General features: G+C 44.3%; 1 protein-coding gene across 4 annotated transcripts in view; it reads right to left on the reverse strand.

Moving 5' to 3' along the window:
- MIB1 (MIB E3 ubiquitin protein ligase 1) overlaps positions 1–16,301 on the reverse strand; it is a 115,734-nt gene that overhangs the window by 25,065 nt on the left and 74,368 nt on the right. For all 4 annotated transcript variants that reach the window (XM_067546785.1, XM_067546777.1, XM_067546793.1 and 1 more), the window contains exon 14: positions 15,585–15,671. In XM_067546785.1, coding sequence (XP_067402886.1) covers positions 15,585–15,671 — 87 coding nt within the window. The remainder of the gene's footprint in view (positions 1–15,584; positions 15,672–16,301) is intronic.

Raw genomic sequence — 16,301 nt, forward strand, 5'->3', positions numbered from 1 at the left:
GAGATCAGATTGGTCTGGCACGATCTGAGAAGATAACAGATTTTTTAGACAAAGGGAATGCAGTGGATTTAATATACCTAGATTTCAGTAAAGCAATTCATACGGCTCCACATGGGGAATTATTAGTTAAATTGGAAAAGATGGATATTAATATGAAAATTGAAAGGTGGATAAAGAACTGGTTAAAGGGGAAACTATAACGGGTCATACTGAAAGGTGAACTGTCAGGCTGGAGGGAGATTACTAGTGGAGTTTCTCAGGGATCAGTCTTGGGACCAATCTTATTTAACCTTTTTATCTCTGACCTTGGCACAAAAAGTGGGAATGTGCTAATAAAGTTTGCGGATGACACAAAGTTGGGAGCTATCGCCAATACAGAGAAGGATTGGGATATCATACAGGAAGATCTGGATGACCTTGTAAATTGGAGTAATAGAAATAGGATGACATTTAATAGTGGAAAGTGCAAGGTCATGCATTTAGGGACTTATAACAAGAATTTCTGCTATAAGCTGGGGACATATCAGTTGGAGGTGACAGAGGAAGAGAAGGACCTGGGCGTATTGGTTGATCACAGAATAACTATGGGCTGTCAATGTGATGTGGCCATGAAAAAAGCTAATGCAGTCCTTGGATGCAACAGATGAGGTATTTCCAGTAGAGATAGGAAGATGTTCATACCATTATACAAGGCGCTGGTGAGACCGCATCTGGAATACTGTGTGCACTTCTGGTCCTCCATGTTTAAGAAAGATGAATTCAAACTGGAACAGGTGCAGAGAAGTGCTACTAGGATGATCCACGGAATGGAAAACTTGCCTTATGAGAGGAGACTCAAAGAGCTTGGTTTGTTTAGCCTATCTAACAGAAGGTTGAGGGGAGATATGATTGCTCTCTATAAATACATCAAAGGGATAAATACCAGAGAGGGAGAGGAATTATTTAAGTTTCAGTGCCAATGTGGACACAAGAATTAATGGATATAAACTGGCCATCAGGAAGTTTAGACTTGAAATTAGACTCAGGTTTCTAACCATCAGAGGAGTGAAGTTCTGCAACAGCCTTCCAAGGGGAGCAGTGGAGGCAAAAAACCTAGCTGGCTTCAAAACTGAGCTTGATAAATTTATGGAGAGGATGGTATGATGGGGACAGCCTACTTTGGCAATTGACTGATCTTTGACTACAGGTGATAGATATGCCAATTGCCTGTAAAGAGATGTAAGGTGGGGTGGGTTCTGAGTTAGTACAGAGAATTCTTTCTTGGGTGTCTGGCTGATGAGTCTTGCCCACATGCTTGGGATCGGGAAGGAATTCCCCAAGGGCAGACTGGCAAAGGCTCTGGGGGGTTTTCGCCTTCCTCTGTAGCATGTAGCTCACTTGCTGTTGGATTCTTTGTACCTTAAAGTCTTTAAACCATGATTTGAAGACTTTAATAACTGAGTCATAGGTTAGGGGGTCTATTAAAGGTGTGGGTGGGTGAGGTTCTGTAGCCTGCATTGTGCAGGAGGTCAGACTAGATGATCATATTGTCCCCTTCCGACCTTAGAGTCTTTAAGTCTATGGTTGCCCTGATCTGTTCAATAGTTATTGACCAAATGAAGGAAACTGTCACTAGCTGCATATCAAGAGTTGATATTGCATGACTTCTGCATAATAATTCTGGAATACTGAGATGACTCAGCTATATTTACAGCCTCTCAAATTAATCTCATCAATGTCCTGAATATATTTATAGAAGCAGCAATTAGGCTTGGTCTCCAAGTCAATTGAAAGAAGACTAAATTGATGGAAGTGGCTGGTAGACATCTACCCCCGCCCATAATAATCAATGGACAAGAAGTTGAATTCATTGAGTATCTAAGCTCTGATGTCACCAAGGAGGGAGGCTGCCTTGCTGACATGAAACATCCAATCAGCAAGGCAATGGATGTCATGCAGATTCTTTGGAAGCCTCTGTGGCATCAATGCCATATATCAACTCATGAGTATCTATCAAGCAGCAGTGGCTTCTGTTCTTTTGTATGGCTCTGAAATCTGGGCCACCACAGACATACAAATGCGCCAGCTGGATGCTTTTGACACGAAACAGCAGTGATGTACTGAAGGCACATGGTGGTTTCATCATGTTATGCAAAAGCATGTCAGATGTCTGACCAACCAGCCTCCAGTGTCTTCCCAAATGACTCAATGTTGGCTCAGATGGCTTAGCCATCTGCTCCATATGCCACAGAGTTTATACACTTGCCAGCTTTATGTGTTTAATCCAAAAGCTGAATGGACAAAACCTCATATCACACACTGGAGGGATGTCATAGCTTCCAACCTCATCCATTTTAGTCTTAATACAGAGCAGGCTGCAACATTGGCTCTCTGGACATGGGTAATTCAAAGCGTACACTCTGTGCTCCACAAGTGAGAGAATTAATGAATCAATGAATGAAGGGTGTCATATAGGTATAGGAGGCTACATGGCTTAAGAGGAGAAGGCAACATCACACACAGTCATCTGAGGGCTCAGTCAAAGCTGAGTGAAGAGGTCCCTCAGAGACTGGAATCAGTCCTAGGGTATGCTCTGGCTGTAATCAAATCCAAAGTTGCTTCATTAAAGTCTACAGTTGCATGGGAACTAAAAGGGACCTTTCTAGGTTTACTTAGAACCCTAAGGATAGAAGGAAGCTCAGTAGGGATGACGGTGTTGACCATAAATCTCAATATGATCAACATGTGACCAGCCAATCGTCCAGTAGGGAATACTAGAGTACCCTGGCAATGCAGGTAAGCCTTCACCACAGATAGCACCTTTGTGAAAATTCTGGGACCTGTCAAGAAATGGAATGGAAGAACTCTGTACTGGTAATGGTCTAGGCCAACTGTAAAGTACAGGTATCTCCTGTGAGCTGGGTGAATGTCTATGTGGAAATAGGAGTCCTTCAACTCGAGACCTGCAAGCCAGTCACCTCTGCTCAGAGGGTATTATACCGGTGATCATTCTGAATCTTGAACAGCAAATGAAGATATGCACTTCGGTCTCCAGAATGGGGTCTCCAGCCTCCGATCCTTTTGGGGATGAGGAAATACCCTGAATAAAAACCCATCCCCTTATGCTGAGGAAGGACTGGAACTCTAGAGTTCCTAGCAAAAGCAGGGAGTCTACCTCCTGTCTGAGCATCCTCTCTTGAGACAAGTTGATGAAGAAGGATGAGAAAGGGCTTTTTTGGTAGGAATGAACAGAAATTCTCTTGTATAGCTGATGGCAAAGATCTCTAGGACTCACCTGTCACCAGGGAAAAACAGGCCAGATAGCTACTGAATAGAGTGTGGATGCTGGGTGATAAAGTGACTTGTTTGAGGCTCTTGAGGGTCCCACCAAAAGGGTTTCTTGGCAGGAGGCTGGGGAGAGAACAACAGAAGGATCTTCTCTCTGCTGCACTGCACTATCTGGCATTTCCTGGGAGGCTTGTAGGTCCTTTGGTAGTAAAAAGGCAGAGGCCCAGGGTGCTGTTTAAATGGTGGTGGTTTGGAGTATTTTCTCCAAGGTCCTGTGGTGTGTATGCTCAGGGAGCAAGGGTTTTGCATGAGTCCTTAAGGGTAGCAGTGACATCCGTTTTGTCACTGAACAGGCTGTCACTCTTGAAGGGAAGGTGCTCTACCATGGCTTGAATTTCCTTGGGAAACCTTGAGGATTGGAGCCATGAAGCTAGTCTCATGACCACAGAAGTTGAATGAAAAGCAGCGTTCATTGTGACTACTGAACCTGTGGCAGTGAGAGGGTGCCCAAGAGACTCTGGAACCATTTTCAGGACTAAACTTGCATCAGAGTATGGTCAGTGGAGCCAGTGTCTTGGTCTTGGTCTTATAGGAGTGCGAGTCCTCAGATTCCACGGGTGGAGCCAATGGTACCGGATGCCTTGTAACATCTCGAATGGTTAACAGAACTGGAGAATGGCACACCGACGATGTGGGTACCTCCCTAGTGATTACCAGTTCTGAGAATATTGGTGAATCCGGGTCAGAACACACAGCCAGGTCATTGAGGATATCATACACAAAACTTAACGATGAGGAGTGAGAGGGGCTTTTGCCTCTGGTGGAACCGCTGGTGCCATTGTGCAATCACTAACCAGGAAGACCCATGGCAAGCCACATAACACTTGAAGCCAGGATCTAGGGCATGCCAAGTATTCCAAATGGCAGAGATATTGGGGGGAAGCCCTTAGGTCCTTACTAACACTATCTAACTCATTAAAAACTATCTAGAAATGTTAAAAGCTATTTACAGAAAAAAGAATCCAAAGCAAGAATGCTAGTAAAGTTGCAGACACTGAAGAGGTTCCTACTCATACCTCAGACAGTATCAAAGAACTGAAGAAGTGATTGGTCTGTGCCACTCGTGATCTCAGTTCAGAGCACAGGGAAGCAGAGGGCACAGGTGTGGGCTAATGGATGCTGCTAATGAAAAATCTTCCAGTATAAGGCTACATCTATGCTATAAGCTACAGATGTGATTCACAGCTCGTGTACACATGCTCATACTAGCTCGATGAGAACTAATGTAAGCATGTGTACACGAGCCAAGAATCTTGCCTGTGGCTTATGATGTACATAGCCTCACACACGGAGCGCATGCACACCTTGAGTGGAATATGCATAGGGACAATCACAAGAAGGACTTTATTTTACTGTAATTCAAACAGAATATTCAAATTTCAGTCTGTATTGTCCAGGCTTTGTACTCCAATTCCAACCAGGATTTTTGCTCTCTATTTTATTTCAGCAGGAACTTGATTTCAAGCTGTACTTTGATAGGGAGCTGGGATAACAATCATGCCAGAAGAACCACACCAAACTTTTTAAAACTTGAGAGATACCCTACAAGTAAACAATGCAACACTACAGTAACAATATATCAGAAATAAAGGAAGACTAATAAGATGAATCTCTAAAGATTTGTATTTTCCTTATCATCAATGGTTTCTACAAATTCTTCAGAATTATTACATTTTCACATGACACCTGTCTTTACACCTTTACGCTGGCCCCAAAATCAACAAAGCAATTATGCATATGCCTAAGTCTATCCCTATTCAACAAAGCACTTTTTTTGTATGGCTTGGGTAGGTAACAATATTTACAATTTTATATTCAGGTTTGATAGCCAGCACATTGCCGCAGCAGTTAACGGGTGAATGTCCTTTAGGCCCCCGGCCAAAGAAGAAAGGGGACACTCAGATACAATGTGCTCCATTTGTTTGTGACTGGTAACCACAATCACCTACAGGTGTTTGCCTCATTTTCCATTTAAAGGTTTGTCCACATCTTCTAAGATATGTCCTGATGCAATTCAATCTGCACCAGTCTTTCCAATAAAAATCAAAACCCAGTGGTTCCTCAGCAGCGTCAACGACAAGTTGTTTGTTTTGAGCTGTCGAAATGCTCCATGTGGTCATCGTGCAACGGGATCCTCCTGTTTGTATTGACATGGTTACAAAAATAAGATGTCTGGACAGCTCCTCTAATCTGTGGAGGCTGGATGTGCAATCGGATCGGAAGCCAGTCAACTGCGGTTTATTTGAGTGTCCCTGACACTATGCACATAGCGTTAATGTAAGTGCTGTGAGACTACACTGGTGCACAATATTCAGCTGCAGTGTACTAAAGCAACTGCTGCAGTTCGTATGGTCCATTAACTGGAGCCCCACGATGCTCCAGCCGGTTTCCTAATAAGCGAGACACAAGACCTGACCTTACAGTGGGTGTTCTCAAGGTATTGTTGGAAGGTCAAACTCCGGTCCAGTGTAACATTGAGATACTTTGGGTTAGCCTCATGGCTGACACTCTCCCCGCAGAACTGCACGTCGAATTTGCTATTAGCCATTTTATTGTTCAGATGGAAAGCAATCACCAGGGTTTTTTGCAGGTTAAACCTAAGTTCCAGCATTGGAAATAATCAGCCATTATATTAAGATCTCTGGTTAGGGTGCAGCTGATGGTATGGAGGCTTATGTGCTGAGCCTCTGGAGCAGTGTCATCCTCATACACGTATCTCCTTGACTGTTATTGGTATATCTAGTATAAATTAAAAAGCACTGAGGCCAGGACAGAGCCCAAAGGGATGCCCAAGTTAAGAGTCCTTGGTCTGCTGATCTGGCACCTTAAAGAGGCGGCCCCCAGTTAACACCGCCAAGAGACTGACCATTCACCAGCAATGAATGATGTGGGAGATTTGGAGGAGGCCCTATATCCAGATGGTGTCATATGCTGAGGACAAATCAACAAGGGCAGTTCCTGTCTTCAACTTATGTTGGAATCCTGCCTCAGTGTGGCTGGTGAGTCAAGCTACTTGATCACAGCAGTTCCTCTTCGGATGAAATCCTGCCTCCTCCACTGGGCGATGTCTTCAATAATGTCACCCAGACGGCAGAGCAGCACCTATTCCATGAGCTTCCTGGTGGTTGAGAGGCGAGAGATGGGGCAGTAACCATCGTTACTGCACATAGTGAGTAACTTCTTCGAGTAGTGTCCCTATGGGTGCTCCACTACCTGCCCTCCTCCCCTCTACTTCAGAATTCTCACCATGACTCCCCTGTAGGTGACTCCCAAGCAGTACTCCCCTTGGAGGGCTTGGACTTCAGTGTCAGGTTAGGCACAGATGACAGTACTATGGAGCCAAAGATGGCATCAGAGGCAGAGTCCCCAGTGATCGCATAATGTTCTGCGAATGTGTGACCTGATGCCCACAACACCAGTCTGCAGATCTCTGAGACAGAGACATCTTTAAAGAAGGCAACAGATATGGAGATTAATCTCATAGAATGTGTACGGATCAACTCCAGAGGGGTCATATTACGAATTTGGTAGCACTGTCTGATGTAATTCGAGACCCACTTGGAGAATCTTTGGGCTGATATTGTTGAGCCCTTAGATCTGTCTGCTATGGAGAGGAATAGTCTAGGGGACTTCCTCAAGGTTTTTGTCCTACCAAGGTAAAATGCCAGAGTTCTCCTGACATCTAAGGTATGCAGTATGGCCTCCATATTGTATCAGGAAGGCTTAGGGAAGAAGGTGGAAAGGTGAATAGGTTGATTCATGTGAAATGAGGTGATCACTTTATGGATGAACCTCGGATGCTGTAACTTTATCTGGGAAGAACACTGTGTATAGGTGATGTGCCATCAGAGCTGCTAATTTCCCCTATTCTTCTAGCTGAAGACCATTTTCATCAATAGGTATGCTAGCAAACAGGTGGCCATAGGTTCAAAGGGGGACCTAGTCAGTGAGGGGGTAGGAAGTCGAGGTTGAAGGAAGAGGTTTGCTATTCCCTTATGGAACCTTTTAGTGGTCAGGTGTGATAGTACTGATTACCCCTCTACAGGTTGGTGAAATGCTGTAATAGCTGCGAGGATAACCCCAATTGTTTAAGGATCAGGGCATATTTCAGAATATGTGGAAGAGTTGCTGACACTGGAGAGATTTATTGGGACATGCATCAAATCTGAAACTTGGACCATTTCTGCAGGTAAGTGCATCATGTGGAGGATTTTCTACTGTGTAGTAGAATCTCTTGTACTTCCTTTAAGCATGAACTTTCTAGGTGCTGAAACCACATAGGAGCCATACTTTGAGATGGATGATCCCCAAGATGGGATATATGGTATGCCCCTTGTCCTGAGAAAGAAGGTGCAGAGTGGCCAAAAGGGAGATCGGTGGGCACATCGTGATCTGCATCAGGTAAGAGTACAAGGTTTGTCTCAGCCATGTGGGAGCAATCAAAATGACATAGGCTCCATCCCTCTTTATCTTTATAGAAGGACCCTCTGCAGAAGAGGAAACAGAGGAAAATGTAAAAGGTCCTTGTCCCACAGAAGGAGGAGAGCATTGCCCAGAAAGTGCTGACCGATCCCTGCCATGAAACAGTATTGCGGACACTTCTTGTTCTGATAAGTGGGAAACAGATCTGTGGATGGTGTTCATTCCCCACCGTGCAAACAAGTCATGAAATGCTGGTGGGTGCATCTCCCACCAGTAGTTGTGCAGGAATCTGAGAATGAGCTTGTCCACTATCGAGTTTTGTGTGCCCAGGAGGTAAGCCGTGGACAAGGTGACATTGTGAGAGATGCACCAGTTCCACAGTTTCATTGCCTCTGAGCATAGGGAGGGCAATCTGGCTCCTCCCTGGCAGTTGATAGAATACATCCAGGCTATATTGTCCGTTAACAGGATCGCATATGAAGATCTTATCAGTTGGAGGAAATGAGCGCAGGTATTCCTGATCGCTCTCAATTCAAGAAAATTGATCTCTCCACAGGTGACCATTTGCCCTGTGTTGTGAGACTGTTTAAATGCTCGCCCATCCAATGAGGGATGCATCAGTGGTAAGGAGTGACAAGCTGGTGTCAGAAAAAAAAAAAGGGGGGGGGGGTCTCTTTGCAAGCATTTGCTGGGGTCTTTCACCGATCCTGGTGAGCAGTGACAGGGGTTGGTCCAGATTTTCTGTTTGGTCTGTAAACTGAACCGAACCACAACTGCAAGTATCACATGTGAAGCCTGGTATGCAGAATCACTGCCATGCTTGCCGCCATATGCCCCAAGAGCTGAAGGCAGATTCCAGCAGGCACTTGAGGGCTGCATTGAGCTGTATCTATAAGGAAGACCAAGAATAGAAACCTGTCTTGAGGTAGGAAGGCTTTGGCCTGTAGCACATCTAGGTTGGCCCCTATGAATTCTAAGTGTTACACCAGTGAGGGTCGACTACTGGGAACTGATCTGCAGGCCCAGTTCCGTGAAAAAGCGTAGTGTGTCCTCGGTGGCTTGAGCCTCCTCAAGTGACCGAGCTCTGAGGAGACAATCGTCCAGGTAAGGGTAGATCATTATCTCCTGTGATCATAAATGGGCAGCCACCACTGAAAGACCTTTGGAAAATACTCTCAGGGCTGATAAAAGTCCACAGGGAAGGACTTTGTATTGGCAGCGGTCATGTCCTAGGGTGAAATTGAGAAAATGTCTGAGAGCCGACAGTACTGAAACATGAAAGTAGACATCTTGTAGGTCGAGGGCCAAAAACCAACCTCCCTGTTCCAATGATGGAATGATCACTAATCTTCTGAGTTTTGACGAACTTGTTGAGAGCTTTGAGATCCATGATGGGTCTCCAACTTCCCTTCTTTTTGGGTATTAGGAATTAATGAGAGTAGAATCTCTTGCCTCATACATGTTGAGGTACTGGTTCTATGGCTCCTAACTCCTGCCATAGTAAACTCTCGTGAGAAGGGTCCCTGAAGAGGGACAGGGAAGGGTGTTGTGGAGGGGGTAGAAATGAGAAGTGGATGGAATAACTGGACGTGATGATCTCTAGGACCGACCTGTCTGATGTTATGCACTCCCAGGCACTCTGGAACACTGCCAAAAGGTGGCCAAATGGGTGCATGGGCATAGGCAGTAGTAGAGAGAAGTCTCGCAGTGCCTCAACCTGCACGTCAAAAGTGGTGCTTAAGGGCATGTCCTTGAGTCAAGGAGTGGGAATCCAAAGGCTTCCATTTTTTCTTTTAGGGCTCATAGCGTCATGATGAGAATTGAAACAAATAAGGCCCCTGGTGGTATTGAGGGCTAAAACCTGGTTTGCCCTGGTGTGTAGATTCCCAGTGACCTGAGAGTGGCTCTGGAATCCTTCAAGGACTGGATCTGGTCTTCTTGGCAAATATCTTGATACCCTCAAAGGGGAGGTCCTCCACTGTGGTCTGCACCACTTTCAGGAATCCTGAGAGGTAAAGCCACAACGCCCGTCTCATCACCACAGTCATGTAGATGGTATTGTCAGCCATGTCAACAGAATCAAGAACCAATTGCAAAGATGTTTTTGCTACCAGCTGCACTTCCTGGATGATGGCCTTGAAGGAGTCCCAGGAGCTCTCTAGCAATTTATCAATAAAGTCGTGTAATTTATTGTAATTCATGTAGTCATACTTTCCTGTGAGCACTTGGTAGTTAGCAACTGGAAACTGTAAGGTGGCCAAGCAATACACCTTCCTACCAAAGAGGATAAGACGCTCCCAGTCTCTGGCATAGGGTGTTGTCCTAGAGTGATACTGTTGGCCACCAGAATTCACAGCATTCACCACAATGGAACTGGGCGGCAGGTGGGTGAACAGGAACTCTGATTTCTTTGCGGGGACATAATATTTTTTGTCTGCCCATTTGCATGCCAGGGCCACCAAAGCCAGGATTTGCCACACCATTTTAGCTGGGTCTAGGATGGGCTCGTTAATTGGGAGGTCCATTTTGCAGACAGATGAAGCATGGAGGATATCCACGAGCTGGTGGTGTGCATCTTTAACCTCCTCCAATGGTATACGGAGGGTGTCAGCCACTCTTTTCAGCAGCTCTTGGAATATGCGGAAGTCATCCACCATGGAAAGTGGTGACAGCATGACCACTTCGTCCAGCAAACAAGACGATATGGACTTGGGTGTTATCGTCTCTTCTGTGTCTACCTTCTGTTCTTCCACTTCTTGAGGTTCCAAGGCACATGATGCTGTGGCCGAGGGAGCATGCTTGGAAGGTTCCCAGGCAATGCTTGGTGCCCCTTAGGCAGGCTGCCAGTGAGCCGCCCAGGGGTCCCAGTATGGCAGGGCTCGAGAAACCCTGGGCGCCAGGTCGCCATGGCGCCTAGAAATTTAAGTCTGGCACCTAGTTTTTTCCAGGGGGAGCGGCCGCCGTGCTCCGGCCAGGGCGCCCGGCCGCTGGGCCCATGTTGTGGGAGAGGGGCGAGGGGAAGGGGCGGGGCCAGGAGGGACAGCGGCTGCTGTGCTCCGGCCAGCGCGCCCTGCCGCTGGGCCCCTGTTGGGGGAGAGTGGAGGGGGGAAGGGGCAGGGCTGGGAGAGGAGAGTGGCTGCCGTGCTCCGGCCAGGGCGCCGCTGGGCCCACATTGTCTAGTTCCTTAATTTTTGGGCTGGCTCCTAGCTCTGAAGCAAATTTGTCGAGCCATGCAGTATGGCCACTGTGGTGGCACAGAGCCTGGTGGAAATGCCCACGGGTGGCCATTCCAAGATGGTGGCAGTGCGTTCTGTTGGTACATTCCTGGACCATGTTGATATTCCACATGGAGCTTGGAAAGAGTACCGAGAAACTCCTTCCAGCTTATTGTCTGATCTCTCACTTGACAACAGAGGAGCATGGCATGATTGTGGGGAAATACCCCTTGGTCGGTGCCATGATCTCAGTACCAACTGCTTCCAGCATAGTCACGTACTCAGCCTGATGGATCTGAACTGGTACCAAGCATCCTGGCATCAGCGGCAGTGCCAAGGGGTATGGAGACCTCACCTGTAAAGATCTCTCCAGCACCGGATGGGCCGCTGACAGTACCGACATCAGCTCACATACCGGTAGCATCTTAGGGTGTATGCCCTTATCTCTCTGTACCGAAGATTCGGTGCCCAGACCCAAAGGGTCAATGGGCCTATCAATGGTACCAGACACCAATGGTTCACTGTGAGTGCCGGATGATCTCGGTGTCAGCGGTGCCAAGGATACCGAGCGAGATAGTGATCACTTTCAATTATCTTTGGGCTCGCTTAGTGGACTTCCCCTCTCTTTTTCAGCTTATGAGAGGAGTCCCCGTACCATTTCTTCAACCCACTGTCCTTCGACATCGAAGGTTGGGGGGAAGACTCATGGCCGCCACAGGGTTGGGTTCAGAGAACCACCTTCATAAAGATGATTTTCTGGTGGAGCTCTGTCCTTGTAGGATCTCAAGTTGGAGCTGCTGGCAGAGGGAACACTTTTGTTGGAAGTGTCCCTTACCAAGGCAGCGAATGCACTGGGAGTGCTTGTTTGCGACCAGAATTGCCTCACTGCAAGTGCAACACTTCTTAAAGCCCCTTCCCCCGGCTCCCAACCAGGGGTTGACAAGAACAAAGTCTTTTCTTTCTTCTTTTTGATTTGAGTTTAAGGTACGGCCAAATAAAATCAGAAGAAAGCTAAAAGGTTTTGAAAGCTAAAGATTAACAAATGTAAAGGAGAGTTAACGATCCGCTAATGGACAGCTAAAAGGCTCTGTTTCTAGACAGAAGTGACTGAGAAAGAACTGAAGGCAGTTAGCCTGCGCTCACTGGCTACCTTGTGGCGCAGCACAAGGAGAGAGAGCGCATGTGTGGGCTCAATGGACAATGCTACTGAAGTTCTCCGATCAGCAGTGCAGGGACAGAGATACACCTACAGTGGAGCACCAATACAGACACTATTCGACAAAGAACCCAAAGTCTCTCCACAACAGCCTGAGCCACCCTTTCCTAGGGTAGCACGGCTCTTAAAAGAAACACACTACCGTTAACTGCTACTTCATAGATGCATGAAACTACAACTTTGGAAGGAGCCCAACAGGAATTAATAATTTTGATCCATGGGAGCCAATATATTCTTTGCATGGCTGCATAAGTTATTTTAGGATTTTTAGTTAATCCAGCTTTGAGGTGTGGATGCTCTGTGAGGGTTCCATTTCAACATTCTTGGATGTAAGCACTCCAATCTGATACATCACATACTGCTAGTTCTTCAACATGCCTACTCTTCTGCTCATCTGTTAGATTAGCACTGTGCCCAAGAAGAAGTATTATGCTAGCTCCAAAAGTGCATAAAGGCTGACCAAATAGCCTGAAGAATGCAAGTGACATTGATTCTATGAAAATATTTTTCTGGTGGCAAGAAGTTCCAGATATAGGACCATACCATATGCTTCACTGAAATGGGATCACATCTGTCAACACTCCTGGGTAAGAAAAATCTTTTTCTAATAATGCTAAATACAAGTACAAGCAAGACAGACAATATTTACCACTAGTCACAAGATATTTTTAAGAAAAAGAAAAGAAAGCTAGGTAGCTAGGTTGGTTATAGGAATAATGGAGAGGCTTGCATGTATCAAGTGTTCTTTGTATTGTCTGTGTCCATCTTACTGAAGTAATATAGATTTTTATGGTCTAAAAATGGTGTCCAGATATCACATGTATCCAGGTTGTCCACTCAGTCTGCAATTTGGCCCAGGATACCAGATGATCTGCCTAACTAAAATTTCCACTGCAGTTTCAACAACAAAAAACTTCTTCCTACCTGTCCTAAATTAGTATCACATTTCTCCCTGAAAGTGACAGCATTTCAGCAAAGCGTGAAAGGTACTATAAAATTAAAGTAATTATCCCACATGATAAATATCAACATTCTAATTGGATTTTAATAATGACAGAAGCTCTGGATCATTCACCCTTAGGAGTAATGAAGTTTTCCTAAATATGTGCAATCAATTCACAGCTTTCATTTCAACAAGTAGTTTTTAGCATACATGATTTAAAAGGTAACCTTGCAAATATGAATTGAGTCTGAATAGATGCAGTGTTATCAACCAGCAGGGAACAGTTCCGGTGCCTCTGCTGCTGCTCATGGCTTTGCCCAGGTGCAGAGTGAAAACTACACCTATTCAGAACATTAAACAGCTGTGAAATTGACAAGAATCAGGGCACAGCTTTGGGAGGAGTGGCAATACAGGTATTTTTCATCCTGGCCTATAGGCTTAGCTCTCTAGCCTAGCAGGTGTAGGGTACATTTCCAAAATCCTGGTCATTGCTACCCTGTTTTGGGAACCACGGATATTACTGTATATTGCGCAGCATGATTTTCAAACTGGCCTCTGTTTGTGGTTATAAAAATTGCGTTTGCCCTGAACTGTCAAAAAAAGCATTGACAAATGGCAAGCACAAAATGGCAGATATTTACTATGCAAACAAAATTGTGCCCCAAAATGATGTTCAATATGAAAAAAAATCAAGCTTTAACTTATTTCTTTGGCTATTAGGAAGCAAACTTTTATCTTGAGTGTTAACTTGAATAATTTCACTATCAATCTGTTGGCCCTGTAAAGTTTAAACAAGCTGTGACAATAAGTATTCCAGCCATCTTTTTGTTTTCATTTTATCTAACAAAGAAATGCTACTTGTGAAAAATGACAGATTGGTGGACGTCTGACATCTGTAATAACTCCTCCTTCCCAACCCATCTCTCTCTCATTCTCCTTTCCCTGCTCCCTTCTTGCCACACTGAGTTTGAGTCCTCCACAAACTGCAGACTCTGGGTCCCAATAGAGGATATAACCACAGATACTTAAGGTCTGAAAGCGACATTCCACTTAGCAGAGGTTACTGTTTACAGGTCAGAGACACAAACCTAGTACCTTATATATAAACTAATGTTAAACATACTTAATTGTTTTTATTTTTAAATGGCTTTACAAAAATCATTTGCAATTTATACAGAAGTCACAAGAAACCACAATACGGATTGGACCCCCATTGAGGAAGGCATTATATAAAACACACAATCGCTGCCCTGAAGAGCTTAGCCTCTAAGACAACTAGAGACATATGAAGGGTTGGGGAGGAGGAGAAGGACGTGACAAATGAGATGGTAGTGGCCTTATGGATTTGTTTAAAGGGGTATTCTGTGTTTAACATAGAATGGAATAAAGCACTGAGACTGTTGTAGGAGAAGGGCAAAGAGACTTTGAACAGTAAGATTACCCAATTAACTCAAAGGGTAGCAACAGCATGATGGAGAAAAGATGTGTGTTCAAATTATATAAAAATATTTCATAAATATATAATAATTTAATTAGCAAGTTTCCAGTAGGCAATATGAGACAGGTGGATCTTGAGAAGAGATTTGAATGAAGAGGCAGTAGTAATCTGTAAACCAGCTAAGAAAGAGTGTTTCGGAGGGGGTGGGAGGGCCCCGTAGGCATGCAAGGGGCATGAAAGTAAAAAAATGTTTGTCCAAGAAGCAAACAAATGGCATCTCTGCTTGAGAGCAAATGTCGAGGGGACACAAGAACCACCATGGGTGAATAAGTACAGAGGGGCAAAATTACATAAGGCCTTGAATGCCATCATAGTAAACTTGAATTCAAAGCGGTGAAAGGGGAGACACTGTGATTTTGACAGATAAGGTGATGAAAAAACCTGTAAGATGTTTTTAGGAACTGCACTGAGTGAATTGGAGAGAGGTGATGCAAAAGTCAGAGGCTAAAGAAATGACAGTTACCATAAACAAGGTGGGAGATAAGGACATAGATGAAAGAGTTTTAGCGGTGTGGACAGAAAGAAGAGTTTGGATCTAGTTATGTCAAGAAGTTAATGTTTTTCTGCATCCAAGCATACACCTCTAAACCTTAAGTGGTAGAAAAGTATATGATTGACATTAAATGTATCTCCAACTTTCCTGCCTCTCAAAACATGTTTCTTGATTGGCTGATACTAAAACTTATTTCTGGTATAAAAAGCCCAATGAAAGAAAGATACAATTAAAATATGTCATCATTAGAGCATAAGTAGATGGGGTGTTTCCTCTGTCGCTTTAATTAAGTATGCAAAGAAAGTATGAGTGAGTTGATCTAAATTCAGGATATATCTTAATTAAGCTTCAAGCCTAAAACAAGTGGTTATACTAGTATAAATAAGGCTTATGAATCTACCTTATCTTAATGATTTAAGTCACCTTGAACAGAATAAAGCTAACCCATGTGGCTTATTACAATAGCTTACCCTAACTATTTGTGTGTGCTGTCGTTCAACGGCAAGGTGCAGTGCAGTTTGCTGGTTTACATTCTGGATATCCAAGTTAGCATTGCCCTGAAAAAGATATTAAGAGTGTCAGATTTCAATAGTCAATCTAGAAGTAAGGTAGTCAGTTAGAGCATACAATAAGGTTCTGAATATGATACCTCCTTGGATTTGGGAACATAGGAGAAAAAAATTACCAGGGTCAAATTTTCAAGAGGACTCAGCTTCCACTTTGGCACTCATATGAAGTGGCTAGTTATTCAGAGGTGTGCAGTACCCAGCGGCAACTTCAGACCCCTTAATGGGAGATGAGTTTTTCTGAAAATATGGTCTCAATTTTAAATACAGAGAACTTTCGAAAATTTGTCCCTATACGTTTAATTTATGGGATTAAATTAAGGAATGTAAAATTCTTAATTCTCTACATCTGAATACCAAGAACCTTACAATTATGGGTAGAATAAAGGGGAGAAGGTTGAAGGCTGCTATTAATAGTTTTTAAAAACTTTAAATTTATTCAGTTGTAATGAACTGAAAAAACTACAATTAGTGGAGCCTTAAATGATAAATAAATGTATCATCCTCAACCACCTTGTTTAATAGGCTCCATATTCTTAACCCTACAATTGTACATTCAGGGTACTGTTGAACTGCCTGCTATACTGGCCAACTGGACTGCGAAAGGAGAAAGAGAAGACA

Source organism: Emydura macquarii, unplaced genomic scaffold, assembly GCF_026122565.2.
Source record: "Emydura macquarii macquarii isolate MOO-44397 ecotype Brisbane River unplaced genomic scaffold, CSIRO-AGI_Emac_v2 contig_212, whole genome shotgun sequence".
Lineage (NCBI taxonomy): Eukaryota > Metazoa > Chordata > Testudines > Chelidae > Emydura > Emydura macquarii.